The sequence below is a fragment of the Lepisosteus oculatus genome, chromosome 6 (genome assembly GCF_040954835.1).
Source record: "Lepisosteus oculatus isolate fLepOcu1 chromosome 6, fLepOcu1.hap2, whole genome shotgun sequence".
NCBI classification, from domain to species: Eukaryota; Metazoa; Chordata; class Actinopteri; order Semionotiformes; family Lepisosteidae; genus Lepisosteus; species Lepisosteus oculatus.
In genome coordinates, this window is record NC_090701.1 from 39151475 (window position 1) to 39176924 (window position 25450).

Consider the following 25450-nt stretch of genomic DNA (forward strand, 5'->3'; position numbering starts at 1 on the left):
ACTAGGCACAGCAATTTATACGGTAACCGGATAGTGAATCTATTATTTTCACTTCATATTTTCAATCAGAATCATACCATAATGATGTAAGAGCAACTGAACTGAGGTTATGCGCATTTACAGCTACAATGAAATGCAGAATTTTGGCTGTTACATGCGCGTACCCAGATTTCCGAGTTTTCCCAAGGACAAACCTAGCGGAGCTCATAGCGAATGCGTACAGGTCGAGCTTGTCCAACGATGACGTGTTCGGTATTTCCTGTGGGGGCGGGTCGAAATACAGAGGATGGCCTCCTCTCTTTCTTGTAATCGTGGGAGGGGGTTAGCACGGCTTTAAGGTCATTTTTCATCGTGTGGGGATTTTGTAACTTTTTTAAAAAATACAGTTTTCTTAATAACCAGATCGTGTTGTTGGGCGTAGGTAAAGAGTCTTTTCGTCTGAAGGGTGTAAAATGGAATAAGAAGACAAAGGGGACACATTTTTTGTTTGTTTGAGAAAAGTAGAGAACTAAAGCTTGTTTTTTTGTAGTAAAGGGGAGAGATCAGCTGGATATTTTTGAAAGAAGTGCGAAGGACCATCGATTCCACATATGCTGCATTAAAAACGAATGGTTTAGGTTCGTTCAATGCGTTTTAAGGTAAGGAGGTGTCAATGTCTGCTTAAAGTGCTTGTATGGATATGAGTTTTCGTCTTGTAAACTCGTAAGCCAGTGATGCATACCTGGTGTGTTATATACATATTTGCCGTGTGAATGAAAATGTCATGGTGGGTTTTATGCGGGGCTTTGTGTTGAACTCGGGCGCATGTCTGCACAAATCTTCTTGCCCTGAAGTCCTGGAATGTGATTTGTATATTTTGCGGTGGGGGTGGGCGGGTGGAAGAGCCGTAAACGCCGATTCTACGGTGGTTAAAAGTATTGTGGGATAAAACTGTGTCGTTAGTGCAATATTGCAGCTTTCCCCCCTGTGTTGTATCGACTGTCTGTATGGGGTGAGTACATCCGCTATCCGGTATCGGGGAGGCGCTGGCCCGGGCCCGCATTCCCGGCGGAGAACAGCAGGGAGAGACCAAGTCTTTCTTCGGGAGCCGATCCCCGGATAACGCCACAAAAAAAAAAAAAAGACGACAGACTGGCTTCTCGCCTCGATTCACTTCATGTTTGTAAACCCCATCAAGTGTTTTCCGCGAAGTATACGAATGAAAGATCTTGACCTGCCCTGCAGTAATAAGTTTCCAGAGGGAAACTGGGATGTGTGTTTTACATTTGCCCCTATGGACAGGGTTTTCTTTTTTTCCCCTCAAACTTGTGAAATGTCCTTTTACAGGCGTTGCTTGTTTCCCCCTCTTTTTGCGAATACATCTCGAATTAGTAAATGGTTGAAATGCAGCGTTTTACTACGTTTTTACGCGTTTTTTCTGAAAGTAATAGCCTCTGGCTACAGCTAATTTAGGGAGTGCCTCGTTAGCCAGCAACAGTGCTCCGATTGAGGTTTGAGCTTAGCTCTGCGGCTATTTTTTCAAACCTCTTATTTAGGCGATGCCAGGCGGCTGGGAGAGCACAAAGGAGATGGCGCGTCCGGACGGCCCAAGGAGCAGGCTCTCGAGTTATTCTTGGCACTTAAAGCACTGACAAATAAGGCGAGCTGACTGTTCCGGGGGGGAAAAACACTCTCGGGAACGTACCCGTTTGAGGATACTCGAACGTGGCATTTTCGGTTTTTAATTTTAAGGGAGCGTTAGACGGAGAGGCTGGATTTTTGTATCCCACGTTTAACTCGACGCTCGGAATTTTCTGCCTTAAAAAAAGTAGAAACGCTCGCCGTAAAAGTGGTTAGATCTCACCTTTTTTATTTCGGCAGACTGACCTCATTGCGAAAACAAACGCGGTGGTTAGGAAGACATGCGGCTTAGTTAGACCACTTCCTTATCGCTGGGGTCTCAGGATCAGGGGTTTCAGTAGCTCTAAACTTCTTACTGTAGTCTTGCTGTATGTAGCACCGGTTTTGCTCCATAGAAGTCTGACCATGTGGTCAATTTTCACTTTCTCCATACCACTCAGTTAAGCTTTGTCTTCCTGAAGTTGAGGTGGAATGATCTTTGCCTTATCAGATGTGCAGAATACACATAAACCAAAGATACTTTAGTTATTTTGGTTTACTGTAAAAAAACTTTGGAACAATGACTGCCTGGGTCTTTGGCCTTAGAGGTGTAATGTCCATTGTATATACGCTTCAAAAATGGGCTCTCTTGTTTTTAAATATGACACTTTTTTCATGTTTCTGAACTCGGTATTTAATTAGGTGTTATAATATGTAATTTATCATGGCACATAGAAACACCTGGTAATCATTTAGGTAGTAGGCCGAAGATCTTCTCACTCCTGACCATAATTTGTTTTGTAATCTGGAAGCCATTTGGCCCCTCTTGCTTGTTTGGTAGTGAGTAGCTAATTTATGTGAGGGTTCTTGATATTGGCTTTAAAAGCCCGACAGGGTAGCTTTTTTTAGACTCTCACAAGCCTTGTTGTCTTATGCTGCAACATGGCCTTTCTCACAGGTTAAATTGTGTTGTTTCTGTCGTTGTTTAAATTATATACATAAGCACTGTACACTGTCGGTGTAATTCCCGACAGGATAAACTGCCGCACCGTGGCTAAGGTATTGATGTCTTTTTCCCAGCAGTTGGTTGGTTAACGAGAGTACCCGGTGATCACCTCAGGGCTAACATATTTGGGCGCCGGATGCTTGTGGTTGCAGCCACTGTGCATGAAACTGTGCCAGGCTAGGTGTGCCCCCTTGCTTATTCATTTCCAAAGTACAGCATAGCTCAAGGGTGTGTTACTCTATATGTTGCAGTAAGGCGCATCTGTAAATGATTAGCAGAACTGCGAGCTACAAGCATTTATCAAGTATCTGCAGTGCTATTTCCGAATATAAATATTGTCGCCATGTGGTTATCTTTCTCAGGAGAACATAAATAATTCATATGCTGTAGGAACAGTCATTTTCCGCAATACATTTTTTGTCCTCTGCGTCCAGACTGATATTTAGTCATATCCTAGTCCGCCTTGTTTACTGTTTGAGTGAAAGATTGAATTTATTTCCTCTTTAATGTTTATTATATATTTTTTCGGCTGACTTCTTTAAATGAAACTATTAAAAGGCAGTCTTCTGTTTTACCATTTTTGACACAATATCTTGAAGGGCATTGGTTGTCGTGAGACAGACTTTTCATAGTGCCTTTAACACAGTGAAGAAAGCAGACATTTCTTATGTTTATCTTTTGATTAGAAAGAAGGATTTAGGGGACTATGAAAGGTTATGATTTCTGTAGTAAGAAATGGAATGGTATGTGATCATTTGCAACCAAACGATGAAACTGAAAAAAAAAAGTGAGTCGTACAATTTATGGAGTTACAGGACGGTCCCCAAGGGATTTGTGTGGGGTTAGACGACACAATAAATCTAGCTTCTGTCCTCATCCTAGCTCTGGTTATCCATTTCTTTTCAGGAATTTCTGTAGTTCTTGTCTGGGCCTTTAATCTAATCTTGTTCTCCTTTAAGACTGATACCACTGTCTGAGTGAATCAAAGCCACTGAATCACAACGCACTAGATAAGGGCAGTATCAAAAAAGGTTTCAGACGAATCGGTGTGAATAATTGATCATTCTTTACATGACATTGGGCGGAAATGGCTTTGTTGAAAGAAAGGAATGTGTTCATACAAATGAACACATCATAAAATGTCTTTAATTTCTCTCCTCCCTGCCCAGACACCTTTCTTTTAGCAGGAAAGATGAGTGTATCTTTTTTAGGATAATCTGATCAGTCTGAGCTAGATATTTGTTCCCCTTGGTTCTGTCATTATAGGCAACATTTTTCCCCTCATAATAATTTCTCTGATCAGCTGCTATTGATGTAAAATGGTCTTTTCTGGCCAAGGATTTTACTGACATCAGAAGCATTGGTAATGGATAAAGCACTCTTCTGAAATCCATCCACTGATTTTTTTTTCCATTTCAAGGGCTGTTTTTGTCCTCCTTGTAAGAAAATCTAGATCCAGTCCCGTGTTGCTGAGAGGGGCGTCTGTGTCAGTGGCTCTACGTTAATTAAAGGAATTGATGCGCGATGCTGCTTGCTGGGTGATGTAGACCTCGAGCCTTGTGAGTCACTGGCAGCTGAACAGATGAGAACATACATCCAGGATAGGAGCTGGACAGGGGGCTGGGAAAGTCATCAGATTTATGAACAGTTTCCCAGTCTGCTCAGCCCCCTTCTGTGCCATGTACACACTTGCCTAGTTTGGTTTGTCTGCCTTAGTGCGTGTGCGTGCATGTGTACACAAGAAGGCTGCACTTTTAGCCCTTTCGGACCAAACAGATCTCAGCTGAAGTGTGTTGATATAGGAGAAAAGGGCTGTGCCCCTTAAACGGCAGGGGTGCTGTGCTTTATAGCTGTGTTTTTCTTTGTTTAAATTCAAATTGGCTGTTCTCCCCCAGGCAGGTTACTTTACCTGTAGTGATTAAAACAGACGTGAAACATGTTCTAAATTGTCACAGTTCGTCTGTAATGCTTATCTCTCTGTAAATGAGACCTTTCTCTTGTGTGCACACATACCCTTACAGGTAATGCTAAGCTGTTGCAGCTGAGATCCAGCATGATAGGGAGCATGGATGTGGCTTGTCTGTCCTGTGATATCTTCAGCAGTTTACTGAGCTATTAAGTCTATTAGATTTGAAACCATGTTGAGTATTTAAATTAAAAGCTCCGAGCCATTCTGGATCAGCTAGGTTTATGGGAGCAGCTAAACGTAAACTCTACTAAAGGGTGATTTGTTAATCCAGAGGTCTTGTTAACTTTTTTACCCCTTCTCTTCTAGGAACCCATTGAGTTAAAAATCATAGGAAGGGTGCTTTCACATGCGGAGTGCGTTGCTCACCAGAGACATTGTTACTGGGTAGTTTAACAAGCCTTATTCCAAACTGAAAGGCATCTTCAACACAATGTGGTCTCTGCCTGCCATTGTCCCATTATAAACTGGGGGAAATGCAATTTCAACACCTCGCCTGTTGTTAGCGAGAGATAATATACTTTATTTTTTTAATCCTTTGCATGTTAGTCTTCATTTTTTATACAGTGCCTTGCAAAGGTATTCATCCCTTTCACGTGTTGGTGCTATACAGTGTATATGTTGGAGCACTCACCCTGCAGTCTGTGTGGTTCCTAAAGCCTCAGTATACTAATGTGGGCACTATACTGTAAAAAAATGTGGTGCTGTCCTTTGGATGAGATGAAAAACCAAGGTCTGTGGTAATTATAAATTCCAAGTCGTTTCTCAAGAAGAGTAGAAGTGTTAACCCCTGTATCCTGGTCAAATCACCCCTGGGCCTTTATCATGGCCTTCTAATAATCCCCATCTAGAAAATGGCTCCATCACTTTTCTCCTCCCCCACTGATAGCTGGTTAGTGGTGAGCATATTAGCGCACTTTGGCTGCTGTTCCATCATCCAGGTGGATGCTGCACATTGGTGGTGGTGGAGAGGAGTCCCCATTACCTGTAAAGCGATTTGAGTGGAGTGTCCAAAAAGCGCCATATAAGTGTAAGTTTGCTAGTTTGTAGTAGCCATTGATATTTGTTATATACACAACCTACTCCACATGTTCAAAGCAAAAAGAAAGATGGGCAAGTCCTGATTGCAAAAGTTTTCCAATCTTTTGCTGTGGCAAACCAAAATTGATGTGCATGAGATTGCTTTAATGAGCCATACAGTTAGCTGAGCAGCCTCTGTTTGTGTGCCAGGATAGTGGTTCACATGATTGCAGAATGAATCCACCTCCTTCTGTATGATCCCTCAGGCAAGTAGTGAATTTAAAGCAAATACTCAATCGCGCAGACCCCAGGACCTTTCAAAATATCTCGGGGGCAGTGATGTATAAAAGCAAAGATCGGTAGAAGACGTTAAAACATTTCAAAGACCCTATATCTTTGAGCATGGTGAAGTCCGTCATTAAGAAGCAGAAGGCACCTAGACAGTGTATAGATCAGGCTGCCTTCTTAAATGGTGAAGGCCCTAGGTAGCTGTGAAAGAGTTACAAAGTTCAGAAGTCAAGGTGGGAGAAAATGTACATCAATTAGTAATATCCCAATCACACCTCAAAGGGTAGTGCATGGAACTGAGAAAAAAATCATCTTGTATCCCACACAGGGCTTAAAACAAAGCACCTAAGTGGTACTGCAAACATGTGGCAAAAGGTTTTGTGGTCAGAAGAGATAAAACCGGAGGATTTTTATCTAAACACAAAGCTTACATCTGACTCATTCCCAACAGTACATCACTCATTCAGCCCCATCTTAATGTGTGGTGGTGGCAGCATTATGTTATAACAGTTTATGTAGGGAGCTGCATCAGCATGCGTAGGCTGCAAAGGAACAAGTAAAGGTTTATTCCACGCTGAAAAGAGGAGAAAGGAAACAGCGTCTTGGGTCTCGCACTCGAAGAAGGCCCCACAGCCGAAAAGTTTTCCTTTCTTCTCTTTTCAGCATGGAATAAACCTATTACTTGTTCCATTATGTGATACTTCTGCTTCTCATTCGTGGGGACTGGGAAGCTTAGTGAGAACATAGATGGAGCAAAGTACTTGCAAATCTTAAAGGAAAATCTGCTTCACTTCTAAAGCAGGGTTAAAACTTCATCTTTCAGCATGACTGAAAAGTTACACTGAAGTGGTCTAAGAATAATAAAGCGAATGTCCTTGCATAGCCCAAAGTGCTGACTTGAATCCTTTTGAGAATCTATGGAAAGATTTGAAAGCTGCTATCCAGAACAAAATCCCCACGCAACTTGAGAGAGCTTGAGCGAGTCTGCAAAGAATAATAGGCAAGACTAGAACAATATGGTGAGTAAAGTTAGTAGAGATGTACTAGATACATGGCTATAATCTGGCTGCCAAAACACGCTTCCAGCAAATTGAGTTGAATTTCTTAAAATGGGACACCACAGTTGGAGTAATTTAGCAGGCTCTAATTCTGTACATAGGTTTGAAGATGGCTCCAGATCTTATTGAAATGCTCCTTTAAACGTTTAGGACTCTGTGGGAACTATAGATTAGTTGACTGTAATGCTAGAGATTATTATTCAGGAAACTCTGGTCCTACTCTAAGGTTGGATAGGCTGTCATTTAAAATCTGGTATTAAATCGCATGATCTGTTGAGGAATTTGCCAGGCGTCTTAATACTATATTAAGAACGTGTCAGTTTTTCTGATATAGGAAAAGCTCTCCATTTCTTTTTGCCCTTGTGTGACAGGTTGGAAGAAAAAAGCAAGGTTAATAGTTTCTCCTTAGCAGCCCATTTCAAAACCCAATTTTTTGCTTTTCCGTATTTGTATTTGGGCAGTCCTGATCCAAGAGTTTTAGAAGAGCAATACATTTCTTTGTAATGGGGAAGCTATTTTCTTCTACAGCCTTGGTGACTTGACAGATGTCGGCTTCCGTCATAAACTGACTTCTGTGGAAATGTGGAAAAGGATTAATGATTTACAGCGAAAATGCAAGTTAAGAATGATCTGTTTTCACATTTAACATAGAAATATGATCAAATGTCTTTGGTTAATTAACTTTAAATCTGAAAAAAGTGAGATGCGATCATGATAAAGCACAGTCTTATCCTGCATATAGTCAGTGCTTTATTTTTTGATGGGCTGTATCAATTCGATATAGGTCTATGCAGCTAGTTCCAGGGCCTTATAGAGCATTCGTGCTCAAGACTGATCTATATTGCTTTCAAAGTGACAGATGAAGCTGTGCTCTCCCTCGACAGGAGGCCATACTAGGAAGAGAAAAACGCAAGTTAGAATTTGTTTATTGTAGACTGCTGAGGAAGCAGCTGGTGTATCACAGCAGGACCAGAGCGTCCAGCAGGATTTAACACAGAAGCTTCCAAACGAAACGGGGAAGAATCTCTTTCTGCTGCCAAGACAGGCACAACAGTTCTTACAAAAACCTGGCAATACATCCAACAGAAGATGGAGGACTCTAAATAAGTCTGTTTATTATGAACTGACCATATACTTTAGAAAACCCCTAATGTGTCAAAATACAGTGGATGAACACTTTATACTGTATCTTTTTTTAGATTGGAAATGCAAAGCCCTCTTGTTGATGAGAGGGCATATTTACCATTGCACCTGCAGTGCCTACATGGGGGCTGTGGTGCCTTTTATGGAGTCACTTCTGAACCTTCAATGATTCAAATTGTTCTTGGTGCAGGTATAACATATCAGTTTTGTGTCTGTAAAATGTCTTTCAGTGAAAGTTGTGATGGATTTTTCAAAAAATGAGGAGCTCTGTGTATCCATGTAATTGAAGGAATAAGCACACTGACTAAAAGCCAGAGTAGCACTAAAGTATGATTGTAATGAGAGGTCTGTAGGCAGGTATTAAAAATCTTGACAGACGTCGAGTCTCTCATGGATTCGGGCAGGACGCTTTGCAGATATAAAACGAGAGCTGTATCACCTGAATCGGCAGACTAAGAGTTGGACTGGACCCATGCGATGAGTCTTATTGAGGGAGAATCTGCATGTCTGGTTTTGTGGCTTCTGAAAAGCAACAATGTTTTATTTTGGTGAACTCGGTGATGGCTCCTAGGTTTCATTTTTAATATTTCTAGTCTGTAGTAGTTCAGCTAACCACACTGGCTCTTAGACAAAACATTTGGCACAAGGTGTCTGAAAAATACTTCTATTTATAGAAAATTCTTCCAGTGATGACTTTGGTTCCCTGTCGGCTCCATTTGGTGTCCATTTGCTTTGCTGTTTACCAAAATGCAATTGGAATCTCATGAATCGGGTAAATCAGTCTGTTGATGTAAAAGCCACGAAGGATGGTAAACGCGTCAGAAGAGGATTTACTAAGAGCATCTCAAACCCATGACTGATCTGTCATTAAAGAGCAGCCAAGAGAATTGCTCTCCAGCAAAATCAAATTTCTGAGTTGTGATTGCAGAAGAAGTCGCAGAGCTGGGATAATAAACTTATTTAAAAATAATTTTTATGCATTGCATTTTTGGTGTTTTCATTAATGCACACAGTTCTCATTGAAGCCTTTCTGAAAGTTATCCTCTGTGCACATTTGCTATTTAACGATTGTACAAATGAGATCACATTTAAACATGAAAGCATCTTTATTGTATTTAATTCCAGAGTGCCAGTTTTTAAGTTGCTCTTTTTGTTTTGGAAGATTTACACCGCAAGATCAACTTACTGAATGTTAAACAGTTTTTACTAACCGCTTTCAATCTACAGCTTGTAGGAAAGTTTCTTTTTCTTTAGTTTTTGTGGGTTAGATGTGGTGCTTATCTTCATTTATGTCTTTTCTAAAACGTGCAAGCTTCCATGCAGTCATAGGGTCGCACATCCATCTTCAGAAAGCAGCTTTATCCTGGTAAAGTCACAGCATCCTGCAGCCTAGCCAGAAAGTCCAGGGTGGGACCTCACTCTGGTTGGGGCACCAGTGCTCTGGAACGCCTTTCAGCAATTTGGAGATTTGTGGCAGGTTCCTTGATTGAGTTCAACTTCAGGTTTGTCATTATACTCATATACAGGTATATGGTATAACGAAATGCTATTTAGCTAGCTCTCAAATGGTAAGTAGTACAAAAACACAACAACAATACAATTGTATGATAAAAGAAAGACAGAGACAGCAGGCAGTGTGCAAAACAACAACAGGCAATGTGCAAAACAACATTGTATGTGCAAAAACATGGGGGGTGAGGCAGTCACATGTCACATTTAACAAACTTAAAAAAAAAACATTTGTGAGTGTCCCATTGCCACCTTGCATCCCGTCCGACCAGAGCACAGAAATTAAGCAAGGCCAGGTCTGGTCAGTAGTGGACGTCTAAAGAAAGCCAGGTTACTGTTGTAAGTGGTGGTGTTGGGCTTTGCTCTCTGGACAAGAATTTCTAAACCATTGTCACAGTATGGTGACTGGGAAGTGGTGCTTTGCAGATTGTGAGGTTTACTGATAACAAGCCTTTTCATGTTTTTTAACATTTGTCCCTTTGACTGTTAATACAATTGTATGTTCACTTTTACAGTTTTGTAAATGTATTGACAATCACATGAGCGTATAATGGAAAGAAACAGAACTGCAGTATTAACTATTGCAATTATGGTACTGTATGTTGGTTTTGCGAAGAGAATATGTTAAAGGGCCTTCAACAAAGAACACACCCTAAAATAAAGGGCTACTTTTGTCTCAGTCACAAAAGTTAATAGATGAACATTTTAAGAAACATTTTCAAAATGTCAGTAGCAAATCTTGCATTATAGTTGTTCAGATGGATAGGGGCATGAATACATTGCTTTATCTACATAATAACCAGTTCTAGAGAAGAAACTGAACTGTATTAAGAGATGTTTCTAATTAGCCTACATCTGCTTGATGACAAATACTAATTACTCCCTTCTAACTTTAAAAAAAGGCACAGGTTTATTCAAGTAACCTGCATCAGGCCCAGGTGCACACATTATAAGATTACCACCTAATGGAAAAAAGATTTATGTTTTTGTATTTTTAAGAACAGCCTGCAGATGTTAATTTTAACTTTAAAAAAATCCAGATTGCAAAACTAATTATTTCGGGGATGCACGAAAAAGCATTTTCTGAATAAACCACAGATTTCGTCAGTGTTTGGATGGGACACCCCTAGGAAAGACCAGGTTTCTTCTGCAGGAAGTGTCTGTAACTGGGAACAAGGCATTAAACTGTGATTATGACTACTCGGTCATTAGCGAGCACATGGCACTGTGCATAAATGAAGGGATGGTAATCTTGATGCCTTGGCTCTGAGCCTCCTCAGATAATTAACGAAGAAATAATTAGTAATGCCTTAAGGAGACCAAAGTCCCCATTGATCCTGTGATACTAGTTAACCAAACCGAGTGGAGAGTATGATTTTATATAGTGGGTAGTGCCTTGTATCTTGTGCGTTCTGAAATGTGGAAAAATAATAGATTACTGTAATTAAAGTTAATAATTGGCGTTTGTTGAATTTAAATAGCATGCATCTGAAAGAAGCTGGTGCTTAATTTGTACCCCTGCTATTACATATGATTAAGTTGCTAGAACAAAGAAAATGTTCAGTAAAACAAAAATTAGCCATGGAAAATAATTAGGGTAATGTAAAAAAATTCCACCTCTCCGACAAGCAATTGATAAAACCAATGATAGATGAAGCCCAACGTTTTAATAAGTGGATATTGATCTAGGAAAAATGGTATTCCGATTAGTTTTTTAAAAAACATGTACGTCTCAAAGTTAAATGTAAATAAAACACTTTTTTCATTAACATAAACTCGTAAACAAAAATTGGTACATTTTTTTCATCTCAACCCTTCTGATCAATACTTTTGAAAGAGCCCCACTTATTTTTGTATTGTATAATAAGCTCGTTCAAATATGTTTTAAGGAAAAGTCAAAGTTTGGACCATATTAAGTCAAGTACACAAGGAATATAAGTGCAGCGACTGCTCATTTTAAAGCCATGATTGCTGTTCTGGAGTTGGTTCTGAGAGGAGCTGCATCCCTGGGCTGAAAAGTATTCTATAATGGTACGATAAAAGGAATGGGTACTTGAACAGAGAAGTTGAAGAAACATGATTAGATATTTCTAAATCCTCAAACGCATGGTCAAAATCAGTCCTGTGATCTTCCGAATCAGCTGTGAAACAGAACCCAGAGGATTCAAGTGGAACAGGAGGCACAGAGCGTTGGAGTATGGAACAGGGTACCCAGCCATGTTTTTTTTTAACCACAGTTCTGACTTCCTTTAAGAAACGACTGAGGTTCGGTTAGCTGCTGAACTCAAAACATGGTGGGCTCCTTGTTGAAAGCCATTCTTACTGGAAGTTCTAACAGGAGATGAGAACTACTTGATCATCCATTCACTGATAAGTGCTCCATAGAGTGATCATTAGATGCATTGATGTAAAGAATGTTATTTGCATCAGTTGTCCTTGTGGAGACAACTGCATGCACACTTAAAGGATTAGTGGAGACAAATTGTAGCTAGAGATGTAAGGAGATTGCCCAGTACTTTTTAATGATCAGCATTGTGACATTACCACACTGAGATTTTATGGAGTTAACAAATGAGAAGAAGCATTTGCAATACTGAGGTATACTGGTATCGAGGCCGTTATGGTTTAGGGTTTTTTTAGAGTAATTTTGGAATGATAATTAAGTATTAAGTCTTATATTAGAGATTTTCTGCCAGTATGGATTATACTGTAAGTAGAAGTGTTCTGTTGTCCTGTTGAGCTATTTGTTGTTTTTTAAAATTGTTTTTACTGTAGTAATATCTGCAGTGCTCTACATTTGAGATTGTCCTCCTTTTCAGAAAATGCAGTGTTTTTTTGTTGGGGATGTAATATTTTTATAGCCAGTTGATTGAGTACTGTTGCTGGTTCACATACTTTGCGAATATCCGTTAGTGATTAATTAGTAATGTTATGTTAGTGCGTCTAAGTAAATAGGATGTTTGTCAGTTAATTTCTCTGGTTATGCGCTTTGACCAAACATCAGATTTATTGTTTCGGCGATATTGTGAATTTCTGCCTATTATAGTGCAAAGTAATTTCTCACTTTTTTATACTATTATAGATTTGATTTTTGATATGGTTTTGGTTTTTGTAGCTCTTTAGAAAAGTCCTGAACGTGGCCTTTTTCAGAATGATACTTTGGTAACATTTGTGTTTGGGCTAGGTGGACAAGATAGCCTCCTTTCATTAGTAATGGTTCGTGTCATCCTTAGCACTGAATAGTTTCAGCATTTGCTGTATAGATACTGGGGGCAAGAAAAGCACTTCAGTTTTCCAGCGGGAAATGGCGAGCTGTCTTCAGCAGGTACAATCCCCTGTACTCTCTTGTTCCAAACAGTGCAGCCACACCCTTCTCTCCCCTTGCAGAAAATTCCTACCACTTGGACCTGCTGCTTTAAATACATGCTGCGCCTTTTCCACGGCATTTTGTCTTTGGCCCAATACAGCTTCAGTCAGAGAGCAGACTGATAAACGTTTAGTGTTTTTGCAGGATAGTTCAAGCCATTGGAAAGCATTCAATAATAAATGTTTCCTGGAAGTAAAAATACAGCAATCCTGACATAACTCGTGGCGATACTGGCTGGCTGAATGTTTTTAAATACCACATACGTCATCTGATCGCCGTGTTTTACTTGGGAACCCAAACGTAGTTCCCATTGAGCAAGAAGTCTATAAAAAGAAACGGATAAGCCATTTCTGGGTTGCTGTAATGAGGCATTTCAAATTCCTTAACTGTTTTCATGCGACGGTAAGATGGGAACAAATAGGTGGAAGTAGGAAGTAAGACTGCTTATTCCATGACTATCTTCCAGCTGTTGGAAAGTTACACTGGTTACTAGCATCTGGAAGTTAACGTACAAAAATGTAGTGAATGGTCCCATGGCTGCATGCTCATGAAAATGAAAGGTCATTAACAGTGGGCTCCAAACTTGGCAAAAACTCTTCAGAGTGATATTGCAGTGCATGGAACCTGTGAGCAGTCTTAAATTAGGAAGCTAGATGCACTATTTACTGGCAAATTGACTGGACTGCAATTACCACTGAAGCTCAGCAGGTGGGAGCCTGGTCAGTACCTGGATGGGAGACCTTCTGGGAAAAACTGAGGTTGCTGCTGGAAGAGGTGTTAGTGGGGCCAGCAGGGGGCGCTCACCCAGCGGCTCATGTGGGTCCTAATACCCCAGTGTAGTGATGGGGACACTATACTGTAAACAGGCGCCGTTCTTCGGATGAGACGTAAAACCGAGGTCCTGACTCTCTGTGGTCATTAAAAATCCCAGGGCGTTTCTCTAAAAGAGTAGGGGTGTAACCCCGGCATCCTGGCCAAATTTCCCATTGGCCTTTATCAATCATGGCCTCCTAACAATCCCCCTCTATGAATTGGCTTCATTACTCTGCTCTCCTCCCCACTGATAGCTGATGTGTGGTGAGCGGTCTGGCGCACTATGGCTGCCGTCGCATCATCCAGGTGGGGCTGCACATTGGTGGTGGTGGAGGGGAGTCCCCATTACCTGTAAAGCGCTTTGAGTGGAGTGTCCAGAAAAGCGCTGTATAAGTGTAAGCAATTATTATTATTGTTACTAAGAAAGCTTTAAATACAAGTGAAACCTTTCAGTTTTCCCCCCTTCTCCCTGTTTAAAATGTTGAAGTTAATAAGAATCTTTCACTAGCTTGCTTCACTTGTTTTTCATGATCTTTGAGATGCCTCTCCCACTTTCAGCCTCCACTGATCTAGCTCTAGAAATCTGCATGCTGAAAGAACAGATGTTGACTGAGTCGGGGGGGGGGGGGGGGGGGGGTTTATAAGCAACGCGTTTTTCCCTGAGAGATCGCAAGGCTGTTGAGAGGATTGACTTTTTCCTCTGGTCAGGGTAAACCATTGGGCTTCACTTTCTAGAAAAGGCTGACTTTTTCAGAGGGTCCTCTTTCCCCTTGTCCTGGAACGCTGGCTCCAGGGTCGAGGAGTGTACAATCGCGCCTGCAGTTCTTTTCTCATGTGCAGTTTGGAGGTTGAACTCTCCAGCTGCTGGTGTAGAACCTGCGGTTTGTAGTGTAAGAAGGTTGCACTATTTGGCATAGGCCTGACATTTATCCCTTAGTGGTTTTATTAAAAAAAAAAACAGCAAGAAGCATCCATGCAGGAAATCTACAAGGAGTCTGAAAAAATCTGCCAAAATTGACTGATCCCACTCACCCCAGTCATAACTTGTTTGCCCCCCACCCACCATATGGTAGAAGGTTCTAGTCGCTCCAGTCGCCCACAACAAGAATCCAAAATAGCTTCTTCCCCAGAGCCCCCACTGGTGACTGGTGACGCCCCCACTCCCTCCCATCTCTCATCACTTCTTCCTGTACCCACAGTGACTGTACTCCTACACCACTCCAACTGAATGTATGCCGAATTTGTACTTAAAACTGTACTAGTTGTGCTATTTGATAATCGCCGTGTTGTTTTTGCAGTGCTCACTGTCTTCCTTTTGCGCTGTTTTTGTCGTTTTTGTTTTCTTTTCTCTGTGTATTTGCTCAGTTTTTGACAATTGTGCACTGGCACTATACTGTTGTTTATTCTGTTATTGTTTTTGTATTACTGTCTGTTGTCTTGTCTGCTGTTCTATATATATACTGCACCGGAGAGACTACTGAGAAGTACTTTTCACTATACTATGCACCCATGTTAGTATAATGACCAAGTTGAATTGAATTTACCCCTCCATAAGACAGTACAGAAGTGAATTAATGAATTGGCGTGAGAAGGAGAGTCCGGTTGGTAGTGTATCTGCATTTTTAGCTGTGGTGGCTGTTGGTGATTAACTTCTAATTGAACTTAATTCCTTTGTCTGACAAGCGCCTTAAAAAATGTGCTGGCTTTGCAGTGCACAGACGATGCCTTCATAGTTAGAACGTGAGGTGTTTGGAACGATTCCCAGGTTAATCGCAGCGGCCACATTCCCCCCCAGTGCTGTACTGTTCTGACCTCATGGCATTGCTGCAAATGCAGCTCGGAGATAAGTCTGCACAGCAGCCCGAGTCCCTCCATGTCTCGCCGGCTGCAGACCTTTCTAGAAGTCAAAGCAGGTGCTGGATATTTCAAGCTTTTTACCTATCCGTCGTAAACTCTCAAATGCACAAGTTAATATTGCTTTCTGCTTTATCAATATAATATATGTAGTAGCTGTGACCCAGTAAAACTCCTAGAGTAGAAGACAGCTCTCCAGCTACAATTAATTGGTTTATTCTATGCTGAAAAGAGAAGAAAGAAAACACAAGGTTTTGGCTGTGGAGCCTTCTTCAGGTGTCAACGGCCCACGGCCGTCAACAGCTCCATGGCTGAAACGTTTTCTTTCTACTCTTTTCAGCAGGGAATAAACCTTTTACTTGTTCCTTTGCAGCCTACGCATGCTGACGCAGCTCCCCACCTGAACTACCACAGCTCTCCAGCCATTTCCCTCCAAATCAGTTTTTAGATGACTTATTGCAACAAAAACCTATTGTTAATCTCCCTCTGCTTTAAATGAACTTCTAGTCTAATGAGATCATCGATTAGAAGATAAAATGTGCTCCGTCTCTCTCCCACCCCCATCCGCAGTTCTGACACAGTGGGCTAAATGCCCCAGCTGTATAGAAGCAGATGACCCGAGGAGCGGGCGGTTTCCTGTGCGATTAGGAAGCGTTTCCTGACTTCCAGCAGAGGAAGGGGTGGCCGGCTCGCCGAGGCGAGGGCGCGGCCTGCTGTCCGCGCATGTAGAAGCTGTGCAGCTGAAAATGACTGTGGTGCAATGAAGTCGCTTCTTGTAGCCACTTTGAAAAGCGACCCATTCGCCCAGTGTGTGCATTTCTTCACTCCCCAAGCTCAGTACTTGAAGTGGTATTTCAAAATCAACCGAAGGAGAGCAGTTTTAAACTGTAAATTCCAGAGTTTCAAAACAAATGTCAAAGTTTTTGAAATGGGTTTTATTATGGCAATGGCTTGAAAGTACAGAACTATAAAGGCTTGATGGACTTCATCTTGGAGTAGGTTTTAGGTACGTTTTGGGCATAAACCAGGAACTACAACTTCACTGGGGCTTAAGCGGTTTTATGTCGTAATTGTCAATGTAAGGCTGTGATTTGGGGAAATGACATTTTTACTGCAAATGTGAAAATAGTATCTCCTTGTGTGTTAAGATTCTCAAGATTGCATTTATTTTATAAAAAAAGGTTTAAAGTTCTACTTTCATGGTAACTATAGGTTTGTAAAAAAAGGAGCTTTGTATTTATGGATTGCATTTTTTTGTTAACTTTGGTCGCTGCTTATGTATGGTGGTAATGTCATTTTGTAAGCAGTGTTTCTTTGGCATGAAGGCAAACATTTAAAATGTGATTCTTGGAGGTCTGCGTCACACTCAAAATGTTTTTGCACAAAACCGCAACCTATTGAAATGAAAACTATAGCTTTAAAACCTGTTAATTTGTAGTTTAGAGAATAAACTGGGAAAGCGCCTGTGAATCTAAAAGGTATGTTTTGTTTCATTAACCTACATTACTGTTGCCGTGAAGAATTTGCTCAGACTTTAGATTGTGCTGTGCCTCTAATTTGTGAGTTTTCTTTGAGGGTGTAGTATACGTCCAGGTAAATACGAAACGCTTGAAATTGCTCTATGACCTTTCTGTTCCAAGAATGGCTTGTTTGAAAGCTTATCAATACAGTGTATGGGAAACTGGGCTCCTTTCCAAGTGGTCTCAACGTATCTTCTGTGTCACCAGAGATATCCCCTCCCCATAACTGCCATTTTGTTTTTGGGTGTTGACCAAAGACGGTTACTGTTTAAGTAGTCACTTAACATGGAATGTGTCTTATAAAAGTGCTTTTGAGAAGCAAATACAAGGTTTTGTGTATGGTGATCTGAAATGGTTTAGTGCTGCCATGATGCAGCGCTGACAATCTGCTTACAGCCAGCAGCCATGTCACTCTGCAACTCACAAGTGGCAACCCACTGAAGCTAAGCAGGTGTGAGCCTGGTCAGTACCTGGATGCCTGGTTTTCACCTGGTTTTCAAACTAAGGTACTGCTGGAAGAGGTGTTAGTGGGGCCAGTAGGGGGCGCTCAACCTGCGGTCCATGTGGGTTCCAATGCCCCAGTATAGTGATGGGGACACTATACTGTAAACAGGCGCCGTCCTTCGGATGAGACGTAAAACCGAGGTCCTGACTCTCTGTGTCATTAAAAATCCCAGGGTGTTTCTCGATAAGAGTAGGGGTGTAACCAAATTTCCCTTTGGCCTCCTAATAATCCCCATCTATGATTTGGCTTCATTACTCTGCTCTCCTCCCCACTGACAGCCGATGTATGGTGAGCGTTCTGGCGCATCATCCAGGTGGATGCTGCACATTGGTGGTGGTGGAGGGGAGTCCCCATAACCTGTAAAGCGCTTTGAGTGGAGTGTCCAGAAAAGCGCTATATAAGTGTAAGCAATTATTAATTACATTGAGAGCCGTGCAAGCCTTCTTTGTTAGATGGGTAGCAGTTTGATTTTAATGTGTTTAACTTACCAGATAATTGCTTTTCCCCATTAACTTTATAACCAGCAGTCCTGCACTTAAGTCAAGACTTTGCTCTTTTGATGTTCTGTGTGATTGGGGAAACGAATGTTAGTTGTTGTTGTTACAAACATGGTGTGTTAAAAAGCTTGTAACATCACTTTATTTATTAATTGTAAATATACGGTTTCTCGCATTAGGAATTTGTCTTTGCGCATACCCCAGCTTGCTCTCCATGAGACACACAGACACAGTACAGTAATGAGGGGGGGATGCTTCTGTGTGACCAGATATGGGGAGGGGATATAACTGACATTTTGGTTCTGTGTTGGATATGGATCTTGGCGAGGAGAACTGCTGGTAATCGTCAGTGTCTCCTGAGTCGGAGAGAGCCAGCTAATGGTGAGGGACATCACAGAGGCAGGGAGGGCACTTGAGCAGTAAGGATATCTTGCTTGCTCTAACCGTTCACAGAGACCTTAATGTTCTCCAGTTTCCGAGCAGCTTGTTCACATCACACTGCAGCCACGCTTCATGCTTTTTTTTTGTTAAAGGGCCATTATGTCATGGCTCTGTGGTTCCTTGTACTCGACGGCAGATAATGAACTGAACAGTGATGTGGGCGATGTTCCCAGCCAAGGAGGGGGATGGTAGCAGAGGGCAGTCAGTTATGAGAAGCAGTGGGTGGAACGTCACTCCAGCCAGCTGTGCTGCACTCTTAAACGTTGGGGGAAGAGCTTTTAAATTGGTCGTGAAAAAGTAGCCGGGTCTCCAGAAGTGGTTCTGTGAATACTGAGCGATGTGGTTGTGCTGTACTGACGCATACCCTCCCAGCTGCTGACGCGTTACCAAGTTTGAAAATGTAGTGTCAAGGCCATCAAGTTTTAAATTTAAATTAAAATTTTGTCTTCCTCCTTCCCCCATAAATGGAACAATTCGGTTTTCCAAGTGTGGGGGTTTTGTTGCATAATCTGATTGACAGCCACTATTTTTGGATAATTAGCTCTGCAATCATCCGAAAAAACCTGTCTGCAATTTTGAATTCCATTGAATCCAGCAGTCCGAAAAACATTAAAGGTTAAAATGTAAAGAAAGGGTGCCAAGAACCAAAACGTGTGCCCGGACCAGCTGTGGGTGACCAGCGACTCGGCCTCTCTGCCAACAGTAAGCCACCCCCTGAAGAGAGCTGGCACCGTCGTTAAGGCGTTGCCTGGCACTCTCTGGGGAGCGAGCACCCCCTCAGCTGAGGTGTTCTGTAGCTGGAAGATGTGTGTGTGTCCAAGCCATGGATAAGAGCTCGTTGCGTGTTCTCCCCTGGTTGAAAGCTGAAGTAAACTGAGTTCAGGATGTGCTGTGTAGCCAAAGGAAACTGGTAATGAAGGGAGGTGGGGTGGCAGGGGGGGGCTGGGGAATGTGGCTTAGAGGAGGCCGGGTGTATGCCTCACCAAATATGGCAACAGACGTGCTGCTCTGTGTTCTGGTTTCTGTAACGCAGGGGAGGCCGCATACAGATCGTACAGATTCAGTCTCTTAGGAATGCTGGGCCACTCAGACCCTTTTTAGTCACGCTCAAGACCGTGCATCATTTCTCTCTCTCTCTGCGTACTGCTAGGCTCGGCAGTCTGTCATTAGTCACAAACTAGTTAATGTACAGAGGAAATTATGACTCCAGCCCCAGCTCCCTGGACTGGGGAACAAGAAAACAAAATAGGATTTCCCGTGGTGCGTCAGCATAAACCAGTAATGGAAACGGATCGCCGTCCCGATTACTCAGCTGATAAGAATAAACAATGGTTATTCAAGAAGCCTGTTCAGATCTGAGCTGCGTCCCTACAGGAAAGGGGCGATGAGAGGCAGCCACAGGGAAAGCCGATCAGGAAAGGAAGCGAGCAGTGGGTTGAAGAAGGGTTAGACTTAGAGCAGTGTGAAGTGTAATTTAGCCAGGGTGCTGGGGCTAACACCCCTGCTCTTACAAAGAATGGCACCTCAGTTTAAAGTCTCAGGCAAAGGAGGCCAGCTACTGCACGCCAGTGTTCCCTGTCCTGTTTTTATGGGACTTGTTTTCCAGAGATTCCAGAGGTAAGAGGGCCACTTACTGGTCAACCAGTTATTGCAAGAACAGATGTAGTTTTCCTACATCCGCTGTCCCAATATCGAGCAGAGGAACTCAGCCTTGACACCTGGGTCGTACGTCTTTGCTCCAGCTCATGCTTAATGATTGAAGTGGTCTACAGCACATGTGTTCAATAAGGATCAGTTCAGTACCTTTAGGAAGGCTTCAGGTTGATGTATTCTATTAAGTCATGCTAACATACCATAGCTGTATCATGTTCTAGGAGAGCGCTACTTTTCTTGGTTTGAAAACTACAGTTGATTTATCCATGGCAATTTTAAAATAATGACTGCAAGTCCCTGAAAACACTTCCTAGTGGTTTTGCAATGGATCTTGCTTCATTGATAAATTGCACTTCTCAATATGGTAAAGGAACAAGTAAAAAAGAAAACAGAAAAAACTGAACTGGGTCTGCACAGCCTTTTAAGTTAAAACTTTTTGCAAGCTTCCAAATGGGCTTGCATCATCCAGCATGTTAAATAGCTCGTCGGCCAAGCGCTAAAAGAGCTTGTAGGTCAGAGGTGGGGTCTGGCGTGTTTGCACAATTTTGATCTGATAACTGCTCTTGCCCAACATGATGAAGCAGGTAAAATACCAACTTCCTTTCTGCCTCTGCATTGTAGCCCTCTGTGTGAAAACTGGTCTCCTGGTGCTCTAGGACTTGAAACATCACTTCTGTATCTCATAGACAGCCAACAGCCTTTGTTTGTGCCCCTTTGTTTTTGGGTTGTCATGGGAAATAACAGCTCTATCTGTAACAGCTCTGCTGGTTTTGTATACATTATAAAATGTTCTTCAACAAAGATGCATAATGGGGCTTCAGTGTTCACGGAAGAGCCATCCCTTCTGACTTGAGATATTTAAAATTGAAGTACTGTACTTGATCAAAATCAGAACTGGAGACAATTTGTGCTGCTTTTTAACACTCATTGAGTGGTAGTGAAGTGGGGTTTTTTTTCATCACAGTGACCTCTGCGTCTTTAAAAAAAAGAACACTACGAGCCTTTGATCAAACCAACAAGTTCGTATACATTTCTCAGAGACTGTAAGACTTTGCTGTAAGCTTTTTGCATCCTGCATTGTCAGCATTAAAAGCAGGAAGAATCCGGGCCAAGGGACCTGACACAGTAAGGCCAAATTCCTTTACAGTAGGTTGAAATTTCCAACTTCTCAACATAATTGCGTATTAGTCTGAACAAGTTTCAGTAGACGTATTTATGTAGGACCCAGGACAAGTGTTAACAAGATAGGCCTCAAAAGCACAGTTCTAAGACTCTAAAAATGTTTAGAATAAGCTGATAATTATCACGGAAATGCAAATCTGATTTTGCTGTTTGAAATATGGGTGCGATAATGCGCATGTGAAAACATTTAAGTTTGTGGTAGAGCTGAGCAATTTGAGCAAGTCGTTTTTCCAATACTCTTTTCACCATGTTTTTTTTATAGTAACAACAGTAAGACTAATCAGACCTAGTCCAGATGTGTAACAGGGATGGACCCCTTCTGGTTTTGTTCTTTGAGAATAACACTGTCACTTTAAACACTTAGTATGTCTTGAGTGTTTGCCAAAAGGTTCTAGGTTATCTCCATCTTTTAAACGTTTGGTTTCTTGTCCTTGCAGATGAGGGTATTTAACTTGTCCAAACACCCCTTAGGTTAGGTCCTCCGACCTTGTGTGCAGTTTTGCAGGAGGGCACGAGTACCCCATTTGACTGGTCACAGTGGGGTGATAGTGCACTCCTACTATAAATACAGCAAAGTGGGAGGTGGTGTTTCTGTTGGGTGAAAGGCCTTCCTGAGAAGGGAATTGTTCCCTCCCCCTCTAGATAAGCAGCTGGTCAATAAACGGCCTTGTCAGTCAGCAAAGTACTGTATTCTCTCGCAACACTGAGCCAGATTATCAGGCGCAACTCTGGGTTAAGAGCTGTCCCAGAGGGACTGTGCTCAGAGCACACTGTTGGATAAGTCCAATAAACCACGTTGGGATAAAGAATGCAACATGACCGCCTCTGTCCCTGTCTTGTGGTGCTCTGAGGGTACTCAAAGTAAAGTTATTCTGCATCCTAATATTAATACTTCGTATGCAAAGATTCCAGGAGCTGTCAGGTGATGAGATTTTCATCTTAAGTGGTCAGGCATGTATGCGTAATGGACTCTGTCAGGAGTGATGGTTTTCCTTTGGCTGCCTTGGCCACTTTTAGCACATTAATGCTCCCTGCCTGCTATGGCCTTAAGTCTATTCTGGAATGCATGTGCAGGACAACTGTTTAAATGTCCTTCTGACGTCTGTTACCAAGATCAAGGTAACGCCAGCAGAGTAAACCCGGGCTATTTCAGTGGTTTGGTCTTAATGCACCAACAGAATCGCACACTATGAGCACAAAGACAGAAGCGTAACTTGCAGTTTTAGAATTGTTCTGAAGCCTTACTGGAATGTTGTGTTGGAATGAATGCAGTCAGAGTTTGGAGAATGTCGGTCTGTCAAGGCCTTAAGGTTTCTATAACTTATTTACTGTATTGTACAGGGTTGTGATCTAGAGCTGTTGCACTGTCTGCTGAATCAGTTTTAAAACTGGGTTATATAAACTGAATGAATGGGAAAGAGAAGTTGAGGGGGGTGTGAGAAACTTTTCCAGAGTTTCTGAGACTGGCTTCCTTACTTTTTTTTTAATGACCGTAATGTCAAATTATTGATTTGTTTGCATCCCTAATATTGTTTTTTCTTTGTTTTAGATGGATCTAAAGCTACTTTTTATATCAACACTAATAGGATGCCTGTGTTACAGCAGTGCCCAGCAAGGTAAAGTTTCCATACTAGAGTAATTTGGACCACCAGTGTTTTAGTCTTTTTAGAATATAAATAAGCTTACTAATAAATCTGACTTTATAGGTGGTATAAGATTTTATTTTATCTGAGCTACACTGAACAGTGGTAACAGATTTATGAATAGCCATTTTCCCTGCGCGTGTTAAAATTCCTTAAGGAAAATTGCTGCCATCATTTGCATGAGAGAGACCATGTACTGAAATTCGGAAGGACCCAACCACTGTTTCTAGAGCCAGAGAGCTGTTTTGGGATCCCTCAGGGGTGAACTCTAAAACTGAGCCAAGAACTGGACTTGCATTTCTTTTTAAACATGGGAATGTTAAGTACTCCCTGAGTGTGTAGTAAAAAGAATGGTGAAAGTTAATGACAAATTCTCATGTCCCACTTACTAATTACTAATTAATGTATTCAACTTTCTACAAGCAGGTGGGTCTGTTAGTACTTTATCCTTTTAAGCAACTCAGTAGTTCTGCAGACTATTAGGCCTTACCTTGCTGAATGTGTTTGGTATGTAATATTACAGCTTCCACTACTAACGTCCTTATTATCCTTTTTTTTTTTAGAGGGAAATGAATGTATAAAGGCCAACGCCAAATCCTGTGGGGAATGTATTCAAGTTGGAGAGAAATGTGGATGGTGCACCCAGCCCGTAAGTTTCTCAGTGTCACCTTTGGCGTGGCTGCTCTGGAGTTTCACGTGTGGCGGGCGTACGGATATAAGGTATCTGGGGTATAACGGTGTTATAACTGCGCCTGCAGCAGAGGTAAACGGCACGGATGTTTTCAGATGCCATGTGTGTGGGTGGGAGCGTGTGGCTTGAGGTGTGAGTAATTAACGCCCTCCATCACCCCGAAACTCCAGTTCCGAGGCAGATTCAGCCAGACTGGTGTTAACACGCCCAGCCTGTTAGTTTTTATAGTGGCTGGAGTTATAATATTTACGTATTTCTGCCAAAGTAGTCTTGAGGTGATGTAAAGCAGGACTGTTACTGTCGCATGAGGTTCGGATGGCCCGGTAACTTTCTTTTCTGTTGTGCGTATGATGTGAGCAGTACGCTCGGAAGTCTTCCGGGAGTTCCCTGCAAGTGAAAACTTGCTTAACTTCCTTTCGTCCCACCAAAGATTGCCTGTGGAAGCCTACAGGCGGCCTCCAGAAAGAGTTGTAGGTAGGACTGGACGATATGGCACAAAACATTATCACGATAAAACTCTTCATCTCAGTCGATATCGATAATTATCACGCTAAATGTCAAATCATTATTTCTTTCAAGTTTAAAGGCAGATTTTTTTCTCCTGAGTGAAAGTTGAAGAAACCAGACAGTTAATTGGTAAATTAAACAACTCTTTATTTTAAGAACACAACAAACACTTGCCAAGCAGCAGAAGCATTTAACAAATCTGAGGTTGAGAGTATTCAAGTATTTTTTATGTCAAAATATGCATGAGTAAAATTTACAGAATAAATATCTTAATAAAAAAATTAAATACTGCAGTGTGATAAAACACACATAGAAGATGGTTCAGACAGACTGCAAAGTTTAAATTGCTCTGTTTTATGTCTGATCGTAAAAAGCCAAAATATCTCCAAATTACCGAAGTTGAATGACCTTTTGTGTCAACGATGTCATCGTCCTTCGAGCTGGTCGTTGGCAGCACTGCATTTGCTTCAGTTTCGCTCATTTCTCCACTCTTATCTACAATCCTGTCAGCCACCACCGTGTGGGTAAACAACAGCACGTTAGCTGCCCGGTCTGAAACACGCACACGCACTCGCACAGTATTTTGTGCGTATGCGCGTATCATGCGCAAAGCATAAACATATCTATCGAACATTTATCGAACTTTTGTTAAAATTATTATGCGATAATTATCATTATCCAATTATCGCCCAGCACTAGTTGTAGTTGTTGAAATAATCACCCATGATTGTACTGTACCATCTGTATACCCCATAAAACTGCCACCTTGTTTTCTACAGTCTGCAAACATCATGCCCCTTTAGTACTGTGCTTGATGCTGGGCATCAGATGTTTCTGTACAGTCTCCCAGGTGCTTAGGCACAGTACTACTGTCAAAAACAGATCTGTATAAAACATGCAAAGCTTACGCCTGATCTTCCAAAGATCAAATCACTTGGAAGGAGATGACGTATCCTTATAAGTCTTCCAGGGTGCTAAACGGTTTTTGTTGGCAGTGCGATTTTGGTTTTGTACTATGTTTTTCTGTGCTATCTGCACTGTGATCAACATAGCAATATATGAAGTTTTGTATGAATATTACTCAAAGAGCATTAGGAGACCCAAAAGCTGAGCACTTTTGTCTTTGTGCATAATTGACAAGTTTTGTCCCCAGCAATTTCTTTTCCATTACATCTGTGGTACTGGTTT

The 25450-nt window shown here is 41.7% G+C and overlaps 1 protein-coding gene across 3 annotated transcripts in view; it reads left to right on the plus strand.

Moving 5' to 3' along the window:
* Window positions 1–270: 270 nt before the first annotated feature.
* Window positions 271–25450, plus strand: part of LOC102687195 (integrin beta-1) — a 44109-nt gene continuing 18929 nt past the window's right edge. For 2 of the 3 annotated variants that reach the window (XM_069191232.1, XM_069191231.1), the window contains exons 1-3: window positions 271–638; window positions 22971–23037; window positions 23628–23713. In XM_069191232.1, coding sequence (XP_069047333.1) covers window positions 627–638; window positions 22971–23037; window positions 23628–23713 — 165 coding nt within the window. In that variant the 5' untranslated portion in view covers window positions 271–626. Of the gene's footprint in view, window positions 639–896; window positions 992–22970; window positions 23038–23627; window positions 23714–25450 lie in introns of those variants that run through there. The other variant, XM_069191234.1, reaches the window with a different exon arrangement.